Below are 21,901 nucleotides of genomic sequence, written 5' to 3'. Positions count from 1 at the left end.
ATTTTTCTTTTCATAACAGCATAGATAAAGAGGGTTTTATCTAAAGTTACCAAATACATTTTTCATGTTTCTTTCTCTAATCTCACACCATCTCCTCTCAGGCTTAAAATTTTGTATACCAGACAAGTGTTTCATCTAAAAAAGACTAATCATTGACACTCAAATCAAAAAGTTAAAAAGGCCAAGTAAAGTACGAAATTAAAGAGCATTGAAGACACAAAACTCCAAAAGGTTTTGCAAGTTACAGAAATAAAAAATGCCTTGGAAATAAAAGAAATTTCAAGCCTAATATTAAAGTTACCATCTCCTCTGTAACAAAATACTCTAGCTGCATGCCTACTTGATCTACAACTCCTACTGATGTCAAGTTCTCCCTGAGGTTTACAAAATTTGATATCCCTCTCCGTCCCAGTGCATGAGACATTTGACATCCATATTGGGGTACGAGAACTATAGTAGCGAGGACCAAATGGTACACCGCCAGCATAGCCCATCTGTTTACAGACCACTGTGGCATCATTACTGCCCCAACCCTCAGCACAAATTGTACCATTTATACCATATTTCTGGATCAAGACTGGAGCTGGGAAACTATTTTCGACCAATCCCCACACTCTTATATCTATAACATAAAGAAAAAAAATTGAACATATAATACATTGGTATATAAGAATTCATGTATGACATATTTACCAGATTTATACATGTCATACTTATCATTTCTGTCCTGCTCCCTTCCCCTAACACCCACTTCCCATGTTACTCCCACTTTATATACCCTAAATTCCTGTTCCAGGTTCGATAACCTCTTATTCCCACCAATTCTTTGTTAAAAAAAATGTGACAAAAATATATTACAGACAAATGAACAAACTTAAATTCTATGTACAAAATACCCACAAAAATGAAGCTATAATTAAAATAGAAATAGTTTATTATCTATTTATCTATGAATAAAATGTTCCGCAGAGCGCAGCTTGATACAGCCGCAGAGGTCAAACCCCGAACAGTTGGGGCAAGTATGGACACAACATTTAAGCTTAAAACAGCTCTGAATTTGGATTGTGATTGAATATTTGACACAGCATAGGTTTGTGACACAAAATGAATGTGGTCAAAGAACTGAAAAATTTGAAATTGGACATTTACCTATTATGGTCCAATATCCAAAATCTAAGTACATGGTTAGAATCAGCATATCAAAGAACCCCAAGAATTCAATTTTTGATGAAATCAAACAAAAGTTTAATTTAGGACCCTTTGGACCTCAATGTGGACCAATTTGATAACGGAGCCCAAAATCCAAAATCTAAATACATTGTAAGATTCAGCATTTCAAAGAATTTTTGTTGAAATCAAACAAAGTTTAATTTTGGACCCTGATTTGGATCAACTTGAAAACTGGGCCCAAAAATCCAAAATCTACATACACGTTTAGATTCAGCATTTCAAAGAACCCCATATATATTCAATTTATGTTGAAATCAAACACAGTTTAAATTTGGACCCAGATTTGGATCAACTTGAAAACTGGGCCCAAAATCAATAAAATGCTTCGCTTAGCGCAGCCTGATACAACGGCAGTGGTCGAACCCTGAACAGTTGGGGCAAATTTGGATACAATATTCAAGCTTGATACAATCTGAATTTGGATTGTGATCAAATTTTTGACATAATATAGGTTTCTGACACAAAATAAATGTGGTCAAAGATCTTACAAATCTAATGCGCAATACTGTGCAATTGAAGATTTCTTCTTGAAACTTTTCAAAAATTTGAAATTTTGAAAATTTTGAAAAACAAATATGAACCCTTTTAAAAAACAAGAAATGATTGTAACAGGATGCTGTTACAAAGTCTCCCAAACGAAGCTCCCATAATTCGTAATTCCCAGGGTCGCCTGACATTTGGCAAAGTCCAGTGAAAATTGGTTTGGTCCAGTAAAGTTATATGCATTAGTGATGCCTGGGGACTAACCCTGTATATCATTCAAATCATCTTGGCATGACAAACCAGAATATATATGGTTTAGGGGTGGGGATCTTGACCATTTACAAGATACTAGAACATTGGGGTGGGGGGAACTCCTGGGGACTGACCCTATACATCATTACCTATGTATCATATAAGTCCTCTTGTCAGAAAAAAACAATAAAATATCTGGCAATAATAAAAAAGATTTTTTTTTATATCAAAAACGAAAAGAAAGTTGTTATATCAATCAAAATTCAATTAAAAACTACTCTGTTATCATGTTTATGAAATTAAGTATATCTCATTAAAAAGATATTTAAATTTAACAGTTTTATTTAACACAGTTAAGCTTGGACATAATATAATTATATTAGTGTAATAGTCCCAGAGTTGAGCAACTTTAATTTATAAATTGAAACAATGCATATACATGGAAATATATACATTAATCAAGAAGATCTAACCAAAAGTATGTTAATGCTTGTGGAATGCATAATTTTTCCTTTTGGGATCAATTTTCTTCTGTCAGCTGTGCCATTCATGCGTCCGTAGTCATTATCGCAAGAATCCAGATTTCGGTCATAGCTGGTCCGTTTCCCATGAAATCCCTACTCCAATCCGTAGTTGAACAATAATTTGCCCAAAAATTTAAATGGCGGACGAAGAAAAATTTACAAAAATAAATGATGTTTGACACGCTATTTGGAAGGGAATATGATGTTTTTAATGCAATATAAGGATAACCAATTTAATTCAGGCAAATTCCATCACGTTCTAATGAAGTGGCAAGCTTATTTTGCCGAAACTTAGAATGATTTGATATACGCTCTCAGTAACAAGTACCGGAAGTGATAAAAAATTGTCTTTATGAAAATTACATGCAACCAACTTTAAAATCAATGCTTTAACCTCTTTTCTAAAGAAAATAAATTGTTAATGTCTTTGAATTTCTTTACTTTCAAATGAAAAATTGCTGTTTCATCGACTTGGTAAATGTTTAATATTGCCGATGACGAAAGCGACTGAAAGAGAGTATCGTGAACAACAGGAGGACTAGATTTTGCTTTTGACGGTTGGGCAAAGCGAAGTGACGGACGGGAAAGCGACTTTGTCGCCCCAGTCGCCTGCTAGCGTGAGCCCTGTCCATACACTTACACTAAAGTTATTGTCTGCAAACCAATTTATTTTCCATGAACCAGTAAAACTGACCTTTTTTTGGCCCCTAATTACAAAATCGCAAGGACAATAGCCCCCAAAAACAATCCCAACCATCCTTTACTGGTATGGAACTTTGTGCTAAAATTTCATAGAGATCCATGAACTTATACTCGAGTTATTGTCTGCGAAACCAAAATGTCTTCAGACGCAGACGCAGACAACACCATAACATAACATAATACTTCCTGCAGTCGTATAAAAACAATTCAAAGCATTTTTTTTGTCCTTCTTTTAAAAATTATGATACCCTCAAACTGGTAGATTTAAGTGGTGCAAAATCATACTCATATTTAAGAAGTGACAAAAATAACACTAAATAGGACTGTTTTCAACAAATTTTACCTTGATCATCTATCCTTTCTTTGGTACAGAGTACACTAGCATAGTTATAGGCCCTGTTTGGACATTCTCCTTCTTGATACTGACAATCTTTGATCGTCACCTCACTACCAGTACAATTCAATTTGATCACAGAGTCTGTGTAATACTTTGAACCAAAGGCTCCATTGACCAGACGTTTGCTGTTAGGAAAACCAAGTTCTCTGCACACAACTCGAGCTGCATTGTTATCGAACATGTCACCACAGACGGTGATCCACGTAGAACGGAGGTACATCTCTGCCATTCCTAATGTGGTATTGTGTCCATTATCTCCTCCACTGACTCTCACTGAAAAAAGATAATTCTATAGTTTAAAGATGTTTGTTGGGGACTATTAGAACTATAACTTTCTACAATTTAAAACACAATAGTGAAGCGAAAAGTAACTTAAAAGAAAACATTCAAAACAAAAAAATGAAACCATTTAAAGCTAGTAATGACAACCTTTTACTATACAATTTTATCATTTTACAATAATCTTCCCCATTGAAAGTGTTCTTATACATTGTAAACTTTTGTAGACATATTTATTTCTATTTGGTGTTCAATTTCATTTTTCTAAATTCTAATACCATCAACTAAATCTAAAATAATTTTATGCTTTAAATCTTTTAAAAGACACTAAAAAAAACCCACAAAATTCCATACCATTATTGTAACAGAATACACCAGCATCTCGTTTTGGGTTTGAACATGAAGAAGGAATATCTTTCTTCCATCCTGGATTTCTACACATAAATATACTAGATTCTCCACCAAAACAACCCATTCTGGACAATACCTTTGGACGATTTGGACCTTCCAAACCCCTACAAAGTCAAACTCAAATATCAATTGTTTTTTCTAGAACATTTTATTTCATATAAGTGGGTGCACATGCAATAAACAGTTAAATTTTCAAATTGCTTAAAAAAAAATTTGTTTGTTGCAGTATTTAAATTTTGGTTTGTATATTTTCTGGTTTTCTATTTGTCTTATTCACATCAATTATATATAATTGCATTACATGTATGTTTCATTTGAATCCATAATCCAACAATCGAGCAGCACTCTAATTTCATATTTTAATTCCATATAAATTACAACAGCTTTGAAAGCACATGCTATCCGTGACAGTGATAAAAAATGCAAAGAAAAACAAAAATTTAATTATAAGAATTGAATGCTTCTTTTTTTATAATTTGATAGGGTTTTAAAAGTGTTGTTTGTGGGCACATGCTCCTGCTCTCCATAAAAAATGTGCTTCAGTCAATGATTTTACACCCTTATAAAATTATAAAAGGAAGCATTCAATTCGTAAATAAAACAATTTGTCTGCTCAATGTCATCAGTTACAAACCTAATTTCCATGGAATCCCTACACAAATACTTGTTTAATAATTTCAACACAAAACATGACCACAGCAAACTAACAAATTGCATAATGGGACGCAAAATTGTCTTGGATGAAGGAAAAAAGCTTTTTTTATTCAAATAAGACTAAAAAAATTTGTAACTTACCTCCTGTATTCACCATCTGTAAAGCCAAGCTGTTTACAGGCCACTGTGGCATCATACCTTGACCATCCCTCATCACATATAGATCCAACCTCATTGTCCATTGTCACTTCCAGTCGGCCGGAGTTATGAGTCCCACCAACCAACTGCAGGGTTGGCTCTAGAAGACAATAAAGTTATCATGCTTCATGTTAAAATGATAGTTATCAGGGTAAAATTTTACTCTTACACATGGCTCGGAAGGTAAAATTTCTGTTTAATGTAACCTTTTCTGAGAGGAGTATAGAGCAGAAAAGCATTGTCGACCAAGGTGAAATATCTATTTTGATCTATGACATTAAGCTTTAATTTAGTTTAAAAGCAAAAACTAAATGCTGAGAACATTTGTTACACAAGTTGTACATGCCAAAAAGGTAACGTTGTATGTACTGGATAACTTTATTACAATTGACACAACATACATGTTACTTTTAAACCTTTAAATTCAGCTAAAAAGGAGAAAAAATACATACTCCTTTGATTGTAACACAAAACACCTGCATTTCCAGATGTAAACTGTGAGTCACATTCATCACCACCAATAGGACATTGGAATAATGAGGTCTCATTACCACGGCAATTTACCTCACCCAGGAAGTATGGCCCACTGCCTGATGCTGTCTGCTGAAATGCCACACCACCTAAAACATATCAAGCATACTGTAGAGGCCAATTTCCTGAAAAGGGATTTATATAATTAACACCAAGGGAAACAGATTTATATAACTTTTTCTTTTTCCTGATTCCCTGTAATTATATATTCTATTGTATATTTGTTATTTGTGCACTTTTGTAAAACAAAATATTGTTTAAACTAACATGAAACCTAGTTTTACCTTCAGATATTTCAGATTTTGAGAAAACCACAAATTTCATAAAACAGGTTTTTTTTGTTTGTTTTAATTCTCAGGATCATTATCTTTTAGTGCAAAAAAAAAATAATTTGTAAGGGTTCCACGGAACGCAGTGTCTCGCCTGCTTTTTCTATTGTCTATGTTTTCAGTGTGATAGGGGAATGCACATAATAGATTTACAGTTAATGAAATAAAACGTTTGAAATGTATGAAAAAAGTTACGCTTGTAAAAAATGAATACAGTATGCAATCAAATTTATAGATTTATAAAAGAGTTGAAACATAAATTTATTGAATGAACAATGAAAAAGAAGATAATGATAACTAAGTCCATTTATAAGTAATATACGGAAAAACAGGAAATAAATTTTTACAAAATTTCCTTCTAGATACTAGCTTTTGATCATAAACAAGCTTCTGTCCAAGTTTGGTACAAATCCAGGATAGTTTAAGAAAGTTATTAAAATTTTAAAAACTTTAACCACAGAGTGAATGTAATGTTAACTGGCAGAAAAATTAAGTCCATTTATAATTAAAATACAGATAAACAGGATTTTTTTTTTTTACAAAATTTACTTCTGGATACTATCTTATGATCATAAACAAGCTTCTGTCCAAGTTTGGTACAAATTCAGGATAGTTTAAGAAAGTTATTAAAATTTCAAAAACTTTAACCACAGAGTGGAATGTATGATCGCTATGTCTCGCTTTTGTGAAAACAGTCGCAGGCTCGAAAATAAATCTACTTTTTCATTCTTGTATATATGCGATCAGCTGTTCTAAGAACTGCATAATTCAAAAAGCAAAAAAACACCCTTTCCTCTTTGTACATATCAATCTCAGGGTTATATCAGCAGACAATAAGGCATATTCTTACACAAACAATCAATGTTTCCACTATTTTAGTAGAAATTAAGGATGATTCTATCCAAGCCTAAAACTTGCTTTCAAATACTGTTAGAAATGTACAAAAACTGTTTTTTTACTGTGACATACTTTTAGTAAATGGCTTACAAACAAAATGAGAAAAGACTGTTCTATCAAATCATATGTAATGCTCATAGAGGGTACTTAGAAAACGAAGTAACCATCTGAAGAGGCAATTTAAGAATTTCACTTTCATTTATACTTAACAAAAAGTATTTGAGATAACCTATAGTTGAGATTTTTAAGTGCCTTACCAGGGTACTATGTACATGATGTATGTTTTTTTTTTAAAGAAATAGCTCTAAAGGCAATTATTCCAAACACTTTCACATATTTCATCCCCGATACTATACTGGTTTCTAGTATACTGCTACCAACCTCTATGCATTACTACATACAAACAGTTATAATAATCATCCCAAACATGTGAATATATCCCTGCTGGTTTATTAGTGCTATAAATATTTCTCTATGCTCTATGTTTTTACAAACAACAAAAATATATTTCAGATACTTGAGCAAAAACTTGCTTAGATACCACACTTCGTTGCTGTAACTGTAACCTACCCCTATGTCTTAACTGTTTACACACAATATCAGCATCAACATCATCCCAGGCACTTGGACAAATTCTTCCCCAGATACCATACTGGTTAACAGATACCCTTCCTGTTTGGTTTATATATCCTCTTGATCCATCTTCCAATTTCAAATGTGTACCTGAAAACAAAATTTGTTTACAGTACTGTTTACGAAATACAATTTGTTATCAATGATCCTTAAGTTCTTGCATTTTTTTGTTGGAAATAAGATAAAGAATTCTCTTAAAACATACTTAATTGTTAATTTCTGTGTCATTTGGTTTCTTTTGGAGAGTTGTCTCATTGGCAATCATACCACATCTTCTTATTTTTATATTAATCATACAGTGACCTCTCTTTTTCTTTACATCTAGTTATATGACAGAAGATTTATTTGAATATTACAGCTAAAATTCAAACAAAGTCAGTAAAACATGAAATATTGCTTATGAGACCTCCTGACAGCTGCAGGTTTCTTCATTAGCTAAAATTACTTTCACTATTAGTTTGTTCTACTGCAGTTAAGGATAAATTTACATGTACATTAATTTTTTTTCTTCAGAAAATAAACCTGTTTGATATTGAAACCATACTATTTTTAAATAAAAAAGTTGATATCAGATTATTTGTATAGCACTTACTGTAAAGTGGAAAAATTTTTTTCAAGGGGTTAATTTTTACTAATTCCATGCTTAAGAAAAAAAGCATAAATTTGATTTTAAAGTAAGATCAAATTCGAGACAAAACATGAAATAAACTCATCAAAACCAGGCATAAAAGTTTATACGCCAGAGGCCTCGCTGTTTGTCTACAAAAGAAAATAAACCTTACAAATGGGTTTGGCCTCTGTAATCACTTTAATTAAACCTTAAAAATATAAATGCACTTTACAGTATTTAACTATCTTACCTCTAGTCATGGTTCCATTGTAACAAGACACAGAAGCATAGGCCAAGTAATTATCTCTCTGACATCCACGGAACCTGTCGTAATTACAATTCAAGATACTGTTCTCACTTCCTGTACAATTGATGTTTGGTCTAGCATATCTGCCATAAAATGTACCAAAAGATCCCATTGGTAGCACACGCCCATTCTCAAATCCAAGCTGTAGACAAACAACCCTGGCCTCTGTGTTATTAAAACCTTCTCCACACAAGACAGACCAATACTGATCCATGATCTGAACAACCCCATGAGAGTGATCTCCCCTGGATAATCTCACTACAAAAAAAAATCTTATAATTTCAGAAATATACCTATGCTCTATGTATATATAATTACACATATTTTGTTAATTCAAAACTTATACCTTACTGTTAATAAATCTGGGTATTCATATTTTAGAATATTCCTGGAATATTTAACAAACCATTACTATTTTTCTGTGACTAACAATTTCTATAAGCATTTTAAACTGTATTGTTCTTGCTGGAGTAAGGATTTTTGTTTATGCTTTATTCATATCTATTTCTGTCTTTTTTAATGCCATATTCAATGTTAATTTCAGTAAATATTCCTAAACATGAAATAAAAGAAAATAAACAACACTTAATGATTTTGATTCTTTTTAAAGTTTGTATATATATATATATATATATATATATATATATATAAGTCTAAATTGAAAACAACGTTCAAACCTATGATTGCGTTGTATAAAAACCACAATTTTTATACATGTACATGCAAAGCAAATTTCTTGGTAGAGGGTCTAAATACAGCACAAACAACATTTTCCAAAAGACCAAAAAAGTGAAAAAGTATATTTAAACAAAACGCATTTGACTAACAGGTCGAACAATGGATCATGTGGATGTTCTTAAACTATATATATATGATATAAAATCTTAAAGCTTTAATTCAGTCCCTGAATCATACCATCTTTATGACAGATGACTGCAGCATCTTTTGTGTGATTTAAACATTCCCTTTTTGGTGTTGTCAACCATCCCTTATTTCGACATTCAAGGAGTGAATCCTCGTAACCATAACAACCCAGTCCATCCATCATCACTGGGCCTGTGCCACCACCATAATATGACTTAGATATAGGATCCCCGTCAGCAAATCCTAACTGTTTACAAACTACACGAGCATCACTGGATGACCATGAGTTATCACAAACTGTACCAATTTGGTTGTCATAATTTATCTGTACACGTCCATAATATTCCCCTCCACCAACCAACTGAACTGTTACATCTGAAAATAATTACAATTAGAAAAAACTGTGAACAGACCTTACAAATTTATACCAAAATTGTCTATATAAATACACTGTTAGGTATCTGCTTCTAAGATCTAATGTATAAACAATTTAATTTCAAATTGATTCTATTGATATAAAATTAGAATGACCAATCAAATCCATTCATCCAGTAATTTGTTTGATTGTTGGTTGCTTAACATCGAGTGGCAAATATTTCATGCATGTTCAGTAATTTGTAGACAACTGTCTTGTATTTTAATGTTAACAAGAATCATTATCAAATCTGCTGTTTGCAAATTGAGGTTTCAGACAATGTGAAAGTGACTAGTATCACCAAAAATTGATGCAAGCAAATATTTTAAAATTAGGATACAGTTATTTCTATGTAATGCAACTGTAAACTGTAGACAAACTAATTCATCTTTATTTCATATCAATGACATCAACCACAAACAGACATCTCCAATTGTCAAAGTATATTTGTTCCAACTAACAGATGTTCCCCTGGAAACTTTGTTATGAACAATGCCATCATATCTGTTCCTGTTGGAACAAATATTCTACATCCTTTACACTGTAAGGAACAAATGTTTGTTCCAGTGGAAATACTATTACAGAATATTTCTTCAACTTAGAACTTATATTATGAAGGAACTTCTATTTCATTATACAATTCTATTTGTTACTGAACTAAAGCCATGAAATGCCATCTAAATTTTCAATAAAAATAGGCAAACAACGGTGCACACTCAAGATTTTCAGAGAAAATTTCAATTTGAGGAATTGTTTTGTTTTGTGGAAGATAAAAATTGTTTTGAAGACATGAAGTTCCTTAGTGCCTTGTTTTAAAATTTGACATCATATATTAATACAATAACTGTTTGTATTTTACAATTTCATAACATGTACTAAGCCACATCAAAGATATTTGAACCAAAAAACAATATTGTTATGATAAGAGAATATCCTTGTTCCAATTCAATTATTATTCTGACAAACACCATTTGTCAATTTTAGATGTTTATTTCCAGGAAGTTGTTATTTTCTGATTCTTAGTACACATAAGATAGATATTAAACAGGACATACAAGTAAACTCCAAACAGTCATGGCAAAAGTATATCAACCATTTACATTTCTCATCGCTTCCTGTATGTGTCAATCAATAATCAAACTGATTTTTAAATAATTTGAATTTTGAAAGAAAGAAAATATTTCAAACAAAAAAATTTCAAAAAAAGACCCAGGGAAAAAATGGTTTGCAATTCATTTTTAAAATGTGACTATTGACTTATTTACAAAGTTAAATTAATTTTTTTTAATTCATATTCAAAAGCAAAGGTACATTTAAACTGTATAAAATAAACTGCTGTACCAGGAGTGTTTGATATGCCTGTCATATGCAGATAGGTATTGTTGCAAAAATAAAATGGAATATTGGAGAAGGCTTTAAATCAGAGGTCAGCGGAATTTCCCTGAGGTAAAACTAGCAGGGATATTCTGCATTGTGTAAAAATAGCCTTAAATTTGAGAGTTAAGTTCCATTTCTCTTTTAAAAATGACAAATCAACAAATTTTAAAATCTTACTTTCACTCATCCTAACAAAAAATATACAGTTTGAAGAAAATCAAAACAGTATCAGAAATTTTCAACAAAATAACAAAAATTATGAATTTTGAACCTCATTTTTCTGGAAAAGCAAGCATGGTTATATATATAATTGTTTTATTTTAGGATTTTTCAAAGACTTTATCTCCATTTAGGGCATATCTCAAAATCTAAAATGACAATTATTGTCAATACAATGAAAAACTGTATCAAACAGTGAATAACTTAGCAGTGATATTGTCATTTTTAACATTTTATGAACAAAGATTATTGCATAATCTACTAAACCTAAATCAGCACAATGGCCTATGTCCTATTGCATAAACAGAGAATACTGTAAAATTCCGAAAATATTGTGTGCATTACTTGCTGCGATTTTTGAAGAATGGACAAAAATGTGACATTAATTATTGCAATTTCAGGAAAATATGCATGTTGATATGCATGCAGAATTCAAGTTCTTATTATTGCAATACTCACCTAGTTTCATAAATCGATTAATAACCTCACAATTATTTCTGAATTAACAGTACCCAAACATAATCAAATCAATTAAATTATTATATTGCACTTACTTCTACGGTAACACAGAGCATATGCAGGTCTACATGAGTAAACTGCATCTCCCCAGCTATTCTCGTCATACACACAATTTTTCAGACTTCTCTCAATACCGCTACAGTTTAATTTTGTTATCCAGATAGGTCGCAAGGTTTCGTTTACAGTGCCATATGCTTTGCCTCCTATAAACCCTTGGTTTAGCTCCTTACATAAAACTGTGGCAGCTTTGTCATTCCATTCAGTACCAGAGGCACACACCTGACCCCAAATTCCTAATTTTTTAACACTGACCTCACCCCATACAGATGTCCCTTTTTCCAATCGAACACTAAAAGCTGAAAGAAAATTTTTGAAAATAATAGCAGTTGATTTATATAATTTTCAGAATTTGACAAGGTTTTTGTTATGGTTTTTACATCGCGATGACCTTGAGGTCATCCCGATGTATTGCTATCGCCTAGATTTCCATTATGTAAATTAGTTTTGGGTTTGTAACCGATCTATAAACATGATAAATACGCGCACATAAACGAGTGCAAAATAACATTCCTTATCGTTTGATATAAATACATCTCTTCAATGAATACTGATAAAAATATTTTTGTTTACAACATAAATTAATAATATGAAAATGTTTTGTAGTTAGATATATATATATAAGTAAAAAATCATTGATAATATCAATGCACACGTACCGAAAAATTGTGTTAAAGCATGCGGAAGAATATCTCAAAGAACGTTTTGTGAAAATACCGTCAAGGACCGGTAACTCTGTAATTGATTTTGCGGGAAAATATGAATGCCTACTCGTACCCAATCTTAGAAAAATCGAATTTTTACAGAAAAGTGTCCACCATGCACTTGCATTGCACTATTTTTAGAATAGTAGAATAGAATGATATACAAATGGATTCAAATCATATATATATGTAACTGTTATTTTAATATAATATAAACAACAACTCAGTGTATACTGATTTGTATCACTACAATATAATAGTTATTACGGTGAAGTTGAATTTCCTGTCATTTATTCATCATCCACGCACGAACTTGTCTCAGAAAAAAATATATCTCTGTACATTAACCTCAGTTTTAGGTAAAGAGATATGTTGTTTTTTTCTGAGACAAGTGCTTTTGACCATCCTCAAGAACTTGTGGTCATCCGATGTTCAGTACTTCAGTACTTTGATTTTATCTGCTGGTTAAGAAAATGATAACTGGTATAGCTTAGTACTAACATGAAGCCTGTCTTTCAAATTATCAGTATCTCACTCACAACGATATGAATATAAATCTAAACCAAAAAGTGCATGAATATATTTTGGTTACCAAAAATACATATAAGTTGTAATGTAGAAAATATTTGTTTTTGAACTTAACAAATTGTATTATAAATGAAAGAACTTTAGTGAGCAAGCTTAAATACCCCCATTCTATAATTAACATGGAATATTTTTACAAGCCCTTAACACTTTAAACATCAGTTCTATGAAAAAAGATTTGCATATAAAAGATAACTTTGAAAGCTTCTCTTGCTCATCCCATTTTTACCATTTTAAGGTAAAAAGAAATAAAATTGATGTGCAATCTATTTGACAAATTTATCACAAGAACAATTACGCAATTCTTATATTCTTGTTTTTAAGTGCAAATCTGAGGAAATTTCTTTATTATCAACATATGAAAAACTTAAAAACTTTTAACATTGACATTGACATCTATATCAATCAACTGGTAAATGACATACAATTACGTAAATATATTATAGCACATGATAATAAAATCATAAAAAAATCATTTTGTTGAGGTGACTATTTACCAATATCAAGAGTGATCTGCGAAACAAGTAAATGTATAAAAATTTGTCCAATACAAAAACCATAAAAATTAACAGCTTGTCCTGTGTCATGTTAGTAAGATCAAAAGCAAACATGCAGGATTTTAATTAGTAAGCCTAAAGCCATGTAATGTTTGAAAAAAGACAAGGTACATTTTATGAGAAGCTCAATTTTACAGTATTTGATACTGTTTTACTATTTTATATCTAAATAAAATGCTTCGCTGAGCGCAGCTTGATACAACAGTAGAGGTCAAACCCTGAACAGTTGGGGCAAGTTTGGACAAAATATTCAAGCTTGATACTGTCTGAATTTGGATTGTGATCAAATTAATTGTTGACATAATATAGGTTTCTGACACAAAATAAATGTGGTCAAAGATCTTAAAAATTTGAAATGGGACATTTAACTTACCTAGAATGGTCTGATATCCAAAATCTAACAACATGGTTAGATTCAGCATATAAAAAAACACCAATAATATAATTTTAGTTGAAATCAAACAAAGTTTAATTTTGGACCTATCAAACCTTAATATGAACTTATTTGAAAACAGGGCCCAAAATAAAAATCTAAATGCACAATAAGATTCAGCAAATCATACAGCTGCAATAATTCAGTTTAATTTTGGACCCTTTTGACCTCAATGTAGACCAATTTAAAAATGGGGCCCAATATCCAAAAAAATTATACAAGGTTAGATCCCCCAAAAATTAGACTTAATTAATCCCATCGAAATTGGTTAAAACATTTGTATTTGTTTTCAATTGAAGATTTCTTGCTATTGCACAATACTGTGCAATTGAAGATTTCTTCCTATTGTGCAATACTGTGCAATTGAAGATTTCTTGCTATTGTGCAATACTATGTTGTTGCATAATACTGTGCAATTGAAAATTTTTTGCTATTGTGCAATACTGTGCAATTGAAGATTTCTTGCTATTGGGCAATACTGTGCAGTTGAAGATTTCTTGCTATTGCGCAATACTGTGCTATTGTGCAATACTGTGCAATTGAAGATTTCTTGCTATTGCGCAATGCTGTGATATTGCACAATACTGTGCTATAGCGCAATACTGTGCAATTGAAGATTTCTTGCTTTTGCCCAATACTGTGCTATTGTACAAAGCTGTGCTATTGCGCAATACTGTGCATTTGAAGATTTCAAAAATTTGAAGATTTCAAAAATTTGAAAATTTCAAAAATTTGAAATTTCAAAAATTTTGAAGAAAAAAAATGAACCCCCAAAAAAATTGAAAAAAAGAATCCCCCCCAATCATAGCATTATACGACATAAAAAATTTTTTGCGGTCATATAAAAACTGTGGTTTTAAAAAATATTGCATAAAAATGATAACAGGAATCACCAAAAATATTTGACAGTACAACAGACCTCACCACACAACCACAATGAAAACCTGATATCTCGAGAAAGAATAAAAACCCTTAGTATTCACTATTGACACAAAAAGTTGTAGGATAAACCAAGTATTGCATGTGCACAAATGTATTTGTTTTTAAGTAGAATTATAGACAAAAGAGTAATCAAAGGTCATGAAGTTGTCATATCAAATGTTAATTTGTTGGTAAAAAGCTTAAAATGTCATTTTTTTTTATGGTTTTAGAAAAAATATGATGTGTGTCTAAAAATCTACTTCAAAAGAAGTATAAAACTTTTCATTCTATAGAGTTATACTGAAGCTAAAATAGGAAGTGAAAAATTTTCAGGAAAATGAATTATACGTATAAAATTTAGTGAAAAATTTCTGTCATTTATTTCAAAGTTTATGTATGGGATGTGATTATTATGTAATTACATATTAATACAATCAGGAACATATATATTACTGTTCCCAGATACAATGTGAACCAGGCAGTTCTCTCTTTTTGTAAAAAAATAATGAAAAAATAAAATTTCAAGACAAATCTAGATATAACTGCTTACTTGAAACATACTTTCTCAACAATGATTCCAAGTTTATGCTAAGCATGCAGTTTATAAGGACATACTAATTTTGAACTGCATGACAGTGTTGCTTAACATTATTTGTAACTTATGCAGAGTATAAGTGTTGTTTATACAGGCGTAATGGTTTCTTCCATGAGATGGGATAGTCAATTCCATTATAAGGTCAAAGGTTGTGCCTAATTTGGTCAGCCTGATTATGAGGGATTAGGTTCTCAGATTACAACTGCAGGGAGCCAGCTTCTCAGTTTAGATATAGCTGTTGAATACAAAGGATGTTTACCCAATAGGAATAAATTTTCAATTTCATTTTCAAGTTTTACTTATTTACATTTATTTTCTGTTGTGAAACTTGAGAGAAAATTTAGAAGATTTCTCTGGGAATACTATAACTTTATTTATATACTCCTGCCTGGACGATACAGGGAATTTTGTACACGGTTTTAATTACCAAATGTAATTATGACATCTTCCCAAAACGATAGTTGACTTTAGATCTTTCAATGTTCATCGTGCAATTCATTTACCTGTATTCATAATCTCAGACATATTAATTTGGTTGTTATACAATTAAAGGGAGTATATTTCATCTTACTCTGACATTTCTAGATACTTGAATTTGGAGAACTTGAATCAGTTAAATATTTAATATTTTCGTGATTTTACTGCTATAACAACGTCGGTAAATATCATAGCTTCTTCAACCAGACGTATCCAATTTTGAACTGCATGACAGTGTTGCTTTACATTATGCTAAGAATGAAATTTATAAGGACATTCGAATTTTGAACTGTATGACAGTGTTGCTTAAATGCTACAATGAAGTTTATCAGGACATTCTAATTTTGAACTGCATAACAGTGTTGATTCACATTATGCCAAGAATACATTGTATGAATCTGCTATACAGAGTAAAAGTGCGCTTTTACTAATAAATGTAATTATTACAAGATAGTCAAAAAACAAACCATTTAACTGCTGAGGAGTTGGTCTAGTTTCATAGCATATAGCTGAAGCTCTGTGTTTTGTTTCACATTTTGATCGTAGAACTGTGTGGTTACAGCTGATCAATCGATCTTCTGAGCCTATGCAAGAGAAATGTGTAAAAGCTTTGGTGGCAATAGATGAAGAAGATACTTTTCCAAGTTGAGATCGAAGCAAAGCCTTGCCCCAGGAAAAGCCCATTTCTTTACATAGAACTGTGGCATCAATATCGTCCCAGCCTGCATCACACACCTGTACCCATGCTCCTTCCGTATGAATTTCAACTGTACCAACATCTGTTCGTCCTCTTGAATTTAAGCGAACTGAAATTAAGCCATTTCGAAATTCAGAAAAAGATGAAATGTTTTTATTTATGTGAAAATAATATAGGATGATCACCCAGTTATAAAAACTTTTTTTTTTAATCAAACCAATCAAATTCCACTAAAACTGGCACAGGAATTGTATTAAAATATCTCTCATCATAGTCTCATAATTTCCTAATTGCCAGTTAATGAAGATTAATACTATCAAATAAATGCAGGTACCAAGTTTATAATTTATTGTAATTAAAGAAATGCATAAATACAAGGAGGATCATAAAGGTGTACATGCATCACTGTGCATTGAATATGAATTATATACATATACATGTATTTCATGTCTTAATCATATTTATCTTATTTTGTACATTGTGTGTTAGTTACAATATGCCATTGGGTTTTCATTTATCATATATCTCAGAAAAAAATCTCTACACCTGTTCATTTTTTTGTTTGTCCTTTTTTTTCATTTTTCAGTTGCTGTCTCATAGACAAAAGGCCCAAATCTCCTTTTATTCGTATGTTTATAAAATTTATTATTTACAGATGAACAGGAAAATTGAATTGCAATAAGCATGTGTCATTTTTTTAGAAAGGACAAACTCTCACTGGTTGTAAAATCATTTGAAGCAGTAAGGTAATTTTCAAAACTTGCTTTTTTCAAGACGTAACATTTAATTTAAACAGATCCTTGAATAACCTCATAAAAGTTTATGAATGTGTAATCAAAATACATGTACAAAATAACTTGTTTGTCATTCAATTACCAAGCTAATTGTTATAAAACAAAAATGCATACATAAATTAACGGTTTTTTTTTTTTGTGATGACGCAGACATTTCCTTATAAGAGTCATCAGGTTCAAGGATGTTTAATGCCCTTTCATTACGAATCATATGCAAAAATATATAACAGTGGAAACGCATGATAGAAGAATGATACATTTCAAGTTTTAACTCATTTTCTACTGGGATAGACCAAGATATTTGGTATATATTTCAAAATTTTGCAATAGGTTCTAATGAAACCAGCATGTGTATTTTGGTTATTTTGATGAATTAAGTGGTAATAATTATATATCAATAAGACACAGAAGCACTTAAAAAAAAAAAAAAGACATTCAAATTACTACAATCTGTATATATTTTGACCTATATTTTGGCATTGCACAAGGCCATATTTTTCACTGACTGCTAATGACTTCTTTACACTAAATCCATTGGATGTTGCATGTGTACTGATTGATATTTTAGTCTTAGATACATGATTTTTTTTATTAGTTGTCATAGGCTTTTTACTAGCTGTCAGTCACTGCGAGTACTCTCAGATCTGTACTTTCTGTCTTTTTTGTTGTTAGGGATGTATAAATACCCTGCCACGTCCTGTGTTTTTGTTTGATGTTTTTCTGCTTTGTATCGATCTGATGTGTTAAGCCCTTTTCAACTGATTTTTATAGTTTGTTCTTATGTTGTGTTGTAACAACACTGTCCCAGGTAATAGGAGGGTTGAGCGCTCACAAACATGTTTAAAACCGCCACATTTTTTATGTATTTGGGTTTTTTTTTGCTCCATGTTGAAGGCTTCACTATGACTTTGAGATGAAGAACAGCAATCTTTGCTTTTTTGTGTGTTTTTTTTTTTTTGCTGTGCATGTACTGATTTTGTGTCATAGATGGATACCCCATATCCTTTGTTTTTCCATTCGAAATGTTGGTGAACATGAGTACTGAAGAGGTGATATATATATATCTTTAACTTACACTGCAACTGTGCTAATTGAACATTCAAATTGCATTTACCAAATACATATTTGTGATATACTTCCCCTGACCATATAACACCTTGTTTGTTAATTACATCTTTCTGTAGAGTTTAATTAATGATGACAATTAAAGAATACAGGTTCACAGAATTTTTAATCGTCTGTGTCAGATGTAAAATTGTTGGTTTTTATCCAAGTTATTTCCTTTGAAAGAGTTGCAGAATGAAGAGAACAACAATACATTGTCTAAAAATGTAAAATTTATTTTTACTTTGCTCGATACAGGATAGAAATGCTCAGCAAAGCATTGCATTATACCTGTTTCTAAGCCTTGTACAAGTAAATTTTATATTTTCTGACTGTATAGTTATTCTATAAACATATAGGATATATATGACCATTATTTAATGAGAAATGGACATGTTTGCAAAACTTAAAAGCACATCCTATTTGCATGCATATAAGCAAGGTCATTTTATATGCTCAAGCATGATTGTGTCAAAGTATAATAAACTGCTTTGCCTAGAGCAGCTGGATACGACCGCAGAGGTCCAACCGTGAACAGTTGGGGCAAAAATGGACACAATATTCAAGCTTGATACAGGTCTGAATTTGGATTGTAATTGAATATTTGACACATTATAGGTTTCTGACACAGAATAAATGTGTCAAAGAACTTGAAATTGGTTGTATGATTTGAATTTATATTCAATTGAAGATTTCTTGCTGTTGTGCAATACAATGTGCTGTTGCGCAATACTTAGTAAATCTGTTTTCCAAAAAAAATAATATTTGAAGAGAATTTTCTTTTCAGGAAAAAAAATTGCCCCCCCCCCCCTAAAAAAAAAATTTTACCCCCCCCCCCCCCCCCTTTTCCAAAAAAATTAATTTTGAAGAAATTTTCTTTTTGTAAAATGTGGTACAAATTAAGAAACATCCATACACTTAAACACAAGTTATTGTCTGAAAACTAGAAAAATGCTTGTTTTAGACCTTTTTGGCCCCTAATTCCTGACCTATTTGGGCAATTACCCCCAAAATGAATCCCAACCTTCTGCTTGTGGTATTGAACCTTGTGGTACAATTTCAGAGCAATCAAAATACTTATACACAAGTTATTCTCCTGAAACTAGAAAAATGCTTGTTTTGGCCCCTAATTCCTAAATGGTTAGGACCATCACCCCCAAAAACAATCCCAACCTTTCTTTTGTGGTATTGAACCTTTTGCTTAAATTTCATAGAGATCCATACACTTAAACTAAAGTTATTGTCCGGAAACCAAATGTCTTCGGAAGACGCTGACGCCGACGACGTGATACCAATATATGACCGCAAAATTTTTTTTGATGTCGTATAAAAAGATATACAAAGCAATTCAGTTTTAAAAATGTTTCTGATTTTTTATAGAAATAATACATACTACAAATTTCCAACAAAATAATGTCAAAACTAATTATAGTCAATTTTTCAAATGAGCATACATGAATCAGAGGAGATAGAAGTCAATTATAGTTTAAAAATTTTGAGATGCGAAATTAAAAAGTCTGGTATTTACACAAGGTCTCCATCTAAAAATGTTTTGAATTATTAACAGGTGATCAAAATTTTTTGTTTTATAACATGGCCAAAATATTTTGACTAGTCATAACAGGTACATGGCCATAATTCTTTCATAACTGTCAAAACATTTTGTTTCAGTGCATTTGTTAAAAGAAACAAACTACGCAAACTAAAACATACATAATTCAAAAACAGAAAAACAGCATGTGATGTATATAATGTATTTTAAATTTTCTTGTCATAACAGTTTTCATTTAAAATATGACATATTTCATTTAAAATCTAAAAGATATGTGACAGAAATGCTAATTTTCTATAAAATACAAATAATTTCATTGATAATGTGAATGTCTTACTGAAAACTATAATCTGAATAGCAAAAAGGAAATAATGTGAATTATAAATAAAATTTTTATTACTCAATGTATCACATATCAATTCAATCATACGATTCATTCCTCCTATTCCCACTTTTTATAAATCTAGTAAGAAAAGTTAAAATTTCATGTGGGAATAGGGGGAAACTTGTGCAAACAAAGGATTATACTGTATAAACATTGTTTAATCAACTTTTAATTGGCAAGTGTTTTTTTTTTATAGGTAATAGGTTATTTTTGTATGGGTATGAATTAAGTGTTTTTAATTAAAATAAATATGAAAGAAATGGAAACAAATATAAGTAAATTATTTTTTTTTCTTTTATAACACAAATTCAACAGTAGATTCAAGCAAGCATTATAATATGAAACAAACAAACAAGTTAACAGCACTAAAACAAATCACACATTGTAGCACACACATTAGAAATTCACTGTTTATAAGTCAAATAAAGTTTAATAATCTAATCTATTCAACGTGAAGAAGGTAGGAGGCTGCATCACCAAACTGTACTGTTGTGACTTTCTGGTTGCGGTGTCTAACCTTAAGCTCTTCTAATATGTTGTTGATTTCGACATACTTTCATTTATGGGCCACTCTCTTCCCACCGGCTGCATACTGGATCATGGTCAGGGCATTGAAAGCTTCATCATGTTTCTGTAGTTTTATCAGTTTAAAGATGTTTGGATGTGGGTGCTGGACATGTTTCTTCAGCTTGCTGTGCCATCCTTCTAGATGATGTGTAGTCCTCAGTCCCTGTGTTTTGTAATGGTTCCAAAGGTGACTGTTCTGTTCGACCCAGTATGTTGTTACATAGTCTTTAAAGGGCGTGTAGTTGATGTTAGTATCAATCTGATCTATGTCGGTTAGGGCATTAAACCACACATCTTCGACCTCAGCAGTAGGTACAAGTGGAAGGACAGCGGCACAGCGTACTAGTTGATGAATGTTGTTGTCTTCCTTGTATGGAACCTGAATCCCTGTTTCTTGTGCTTTTCTACAGATGCATTGTGTGTATTGGAAAAAAACAGCCTTTTGCGTTGATGCCAGGAAATACAGAATATGCTGCATTTCAGATGGCGACTTCATAGTCCAGGAAGATAGTGGTAGGCTGAAGTTGTAGTTGGTGTTGGTGGCATACATCTTTGAGTAAAGTCATGAACCTTGTGTATATTATTTTGCTCTTGTCTGGAAGTAAACTGTGTACCAGTGGATACATTGCGCTGTCAACCATT

At 31.5% G+C, this 21,901-nt stretch overlaps 1 protein-coding gene across 1 annotated transcript in view; it reads right to left on the bottom strand.

The window, feature by feature from the left end:
- The window catches only part of LOC127733109 (deleted in malignant brain tumors 1 protein-like), a 69,851-nt gene that overhangs the window by 30,089 nt on the left and 17,861 nt on the right, over positions 1–21,901 (bottom strand). The window contains exons 4-13 of the mRNA XM_052242391.1: positions 16,628–16,966; positions 11,867–12,187; positions 9,353–9,676; positions 8,381–8,695; positions 7,458–7,610; positions 5,583–5,750; positions 5,074–5,230; positions 4,222–4,382; positions 3,535–3,861; positions 302–622 (exon numbers count right to left, since the gene is read on the bottom strand). Coding sequence (XP_052098351.1) covers positions 302–622; positions 3,535–3,861; positions 4,222–4,382; positions 5,074–5,230; positions 5,583–5,750; positions 7,458–7,610; positions 8,381–8,695; positions 9,353–9,676; positions 11,867–12,187; positions 16,628–16,966 — 2,586 coding nt within the window. The remainder of the gene's footprint in view (positions 1–301; positions 623–3,534; positions 3,862–4,221; positions 4,383–5,073; positions 5,231–5,582; positions 5,751–7,457; positions 7,611–8,380; positions 8,696–9,352; positions 9,677–11,866; positions 12,188–16,627; positions 16,967–21,901) is intronic.

This window comes from Mytilus californianus, unplaced genomic scaffold, assembly GCF_021869535.1.
Source record: "Mytilus californianus isolate M0D057914Y unplaced genomic scaffold, xbMytCali1.0.p SCAF_3, whole genome shotgun sequence".
Taxonomy (NCBI): Eukaryota; Metazoa; Mollusca; class Bivalvia; order Mytilida; family Mytilidae; genus Mytilus; species Mytilus californianus.
This window is presented reverse-complemented; position numbering and strand designations above follow the sequence as displayed.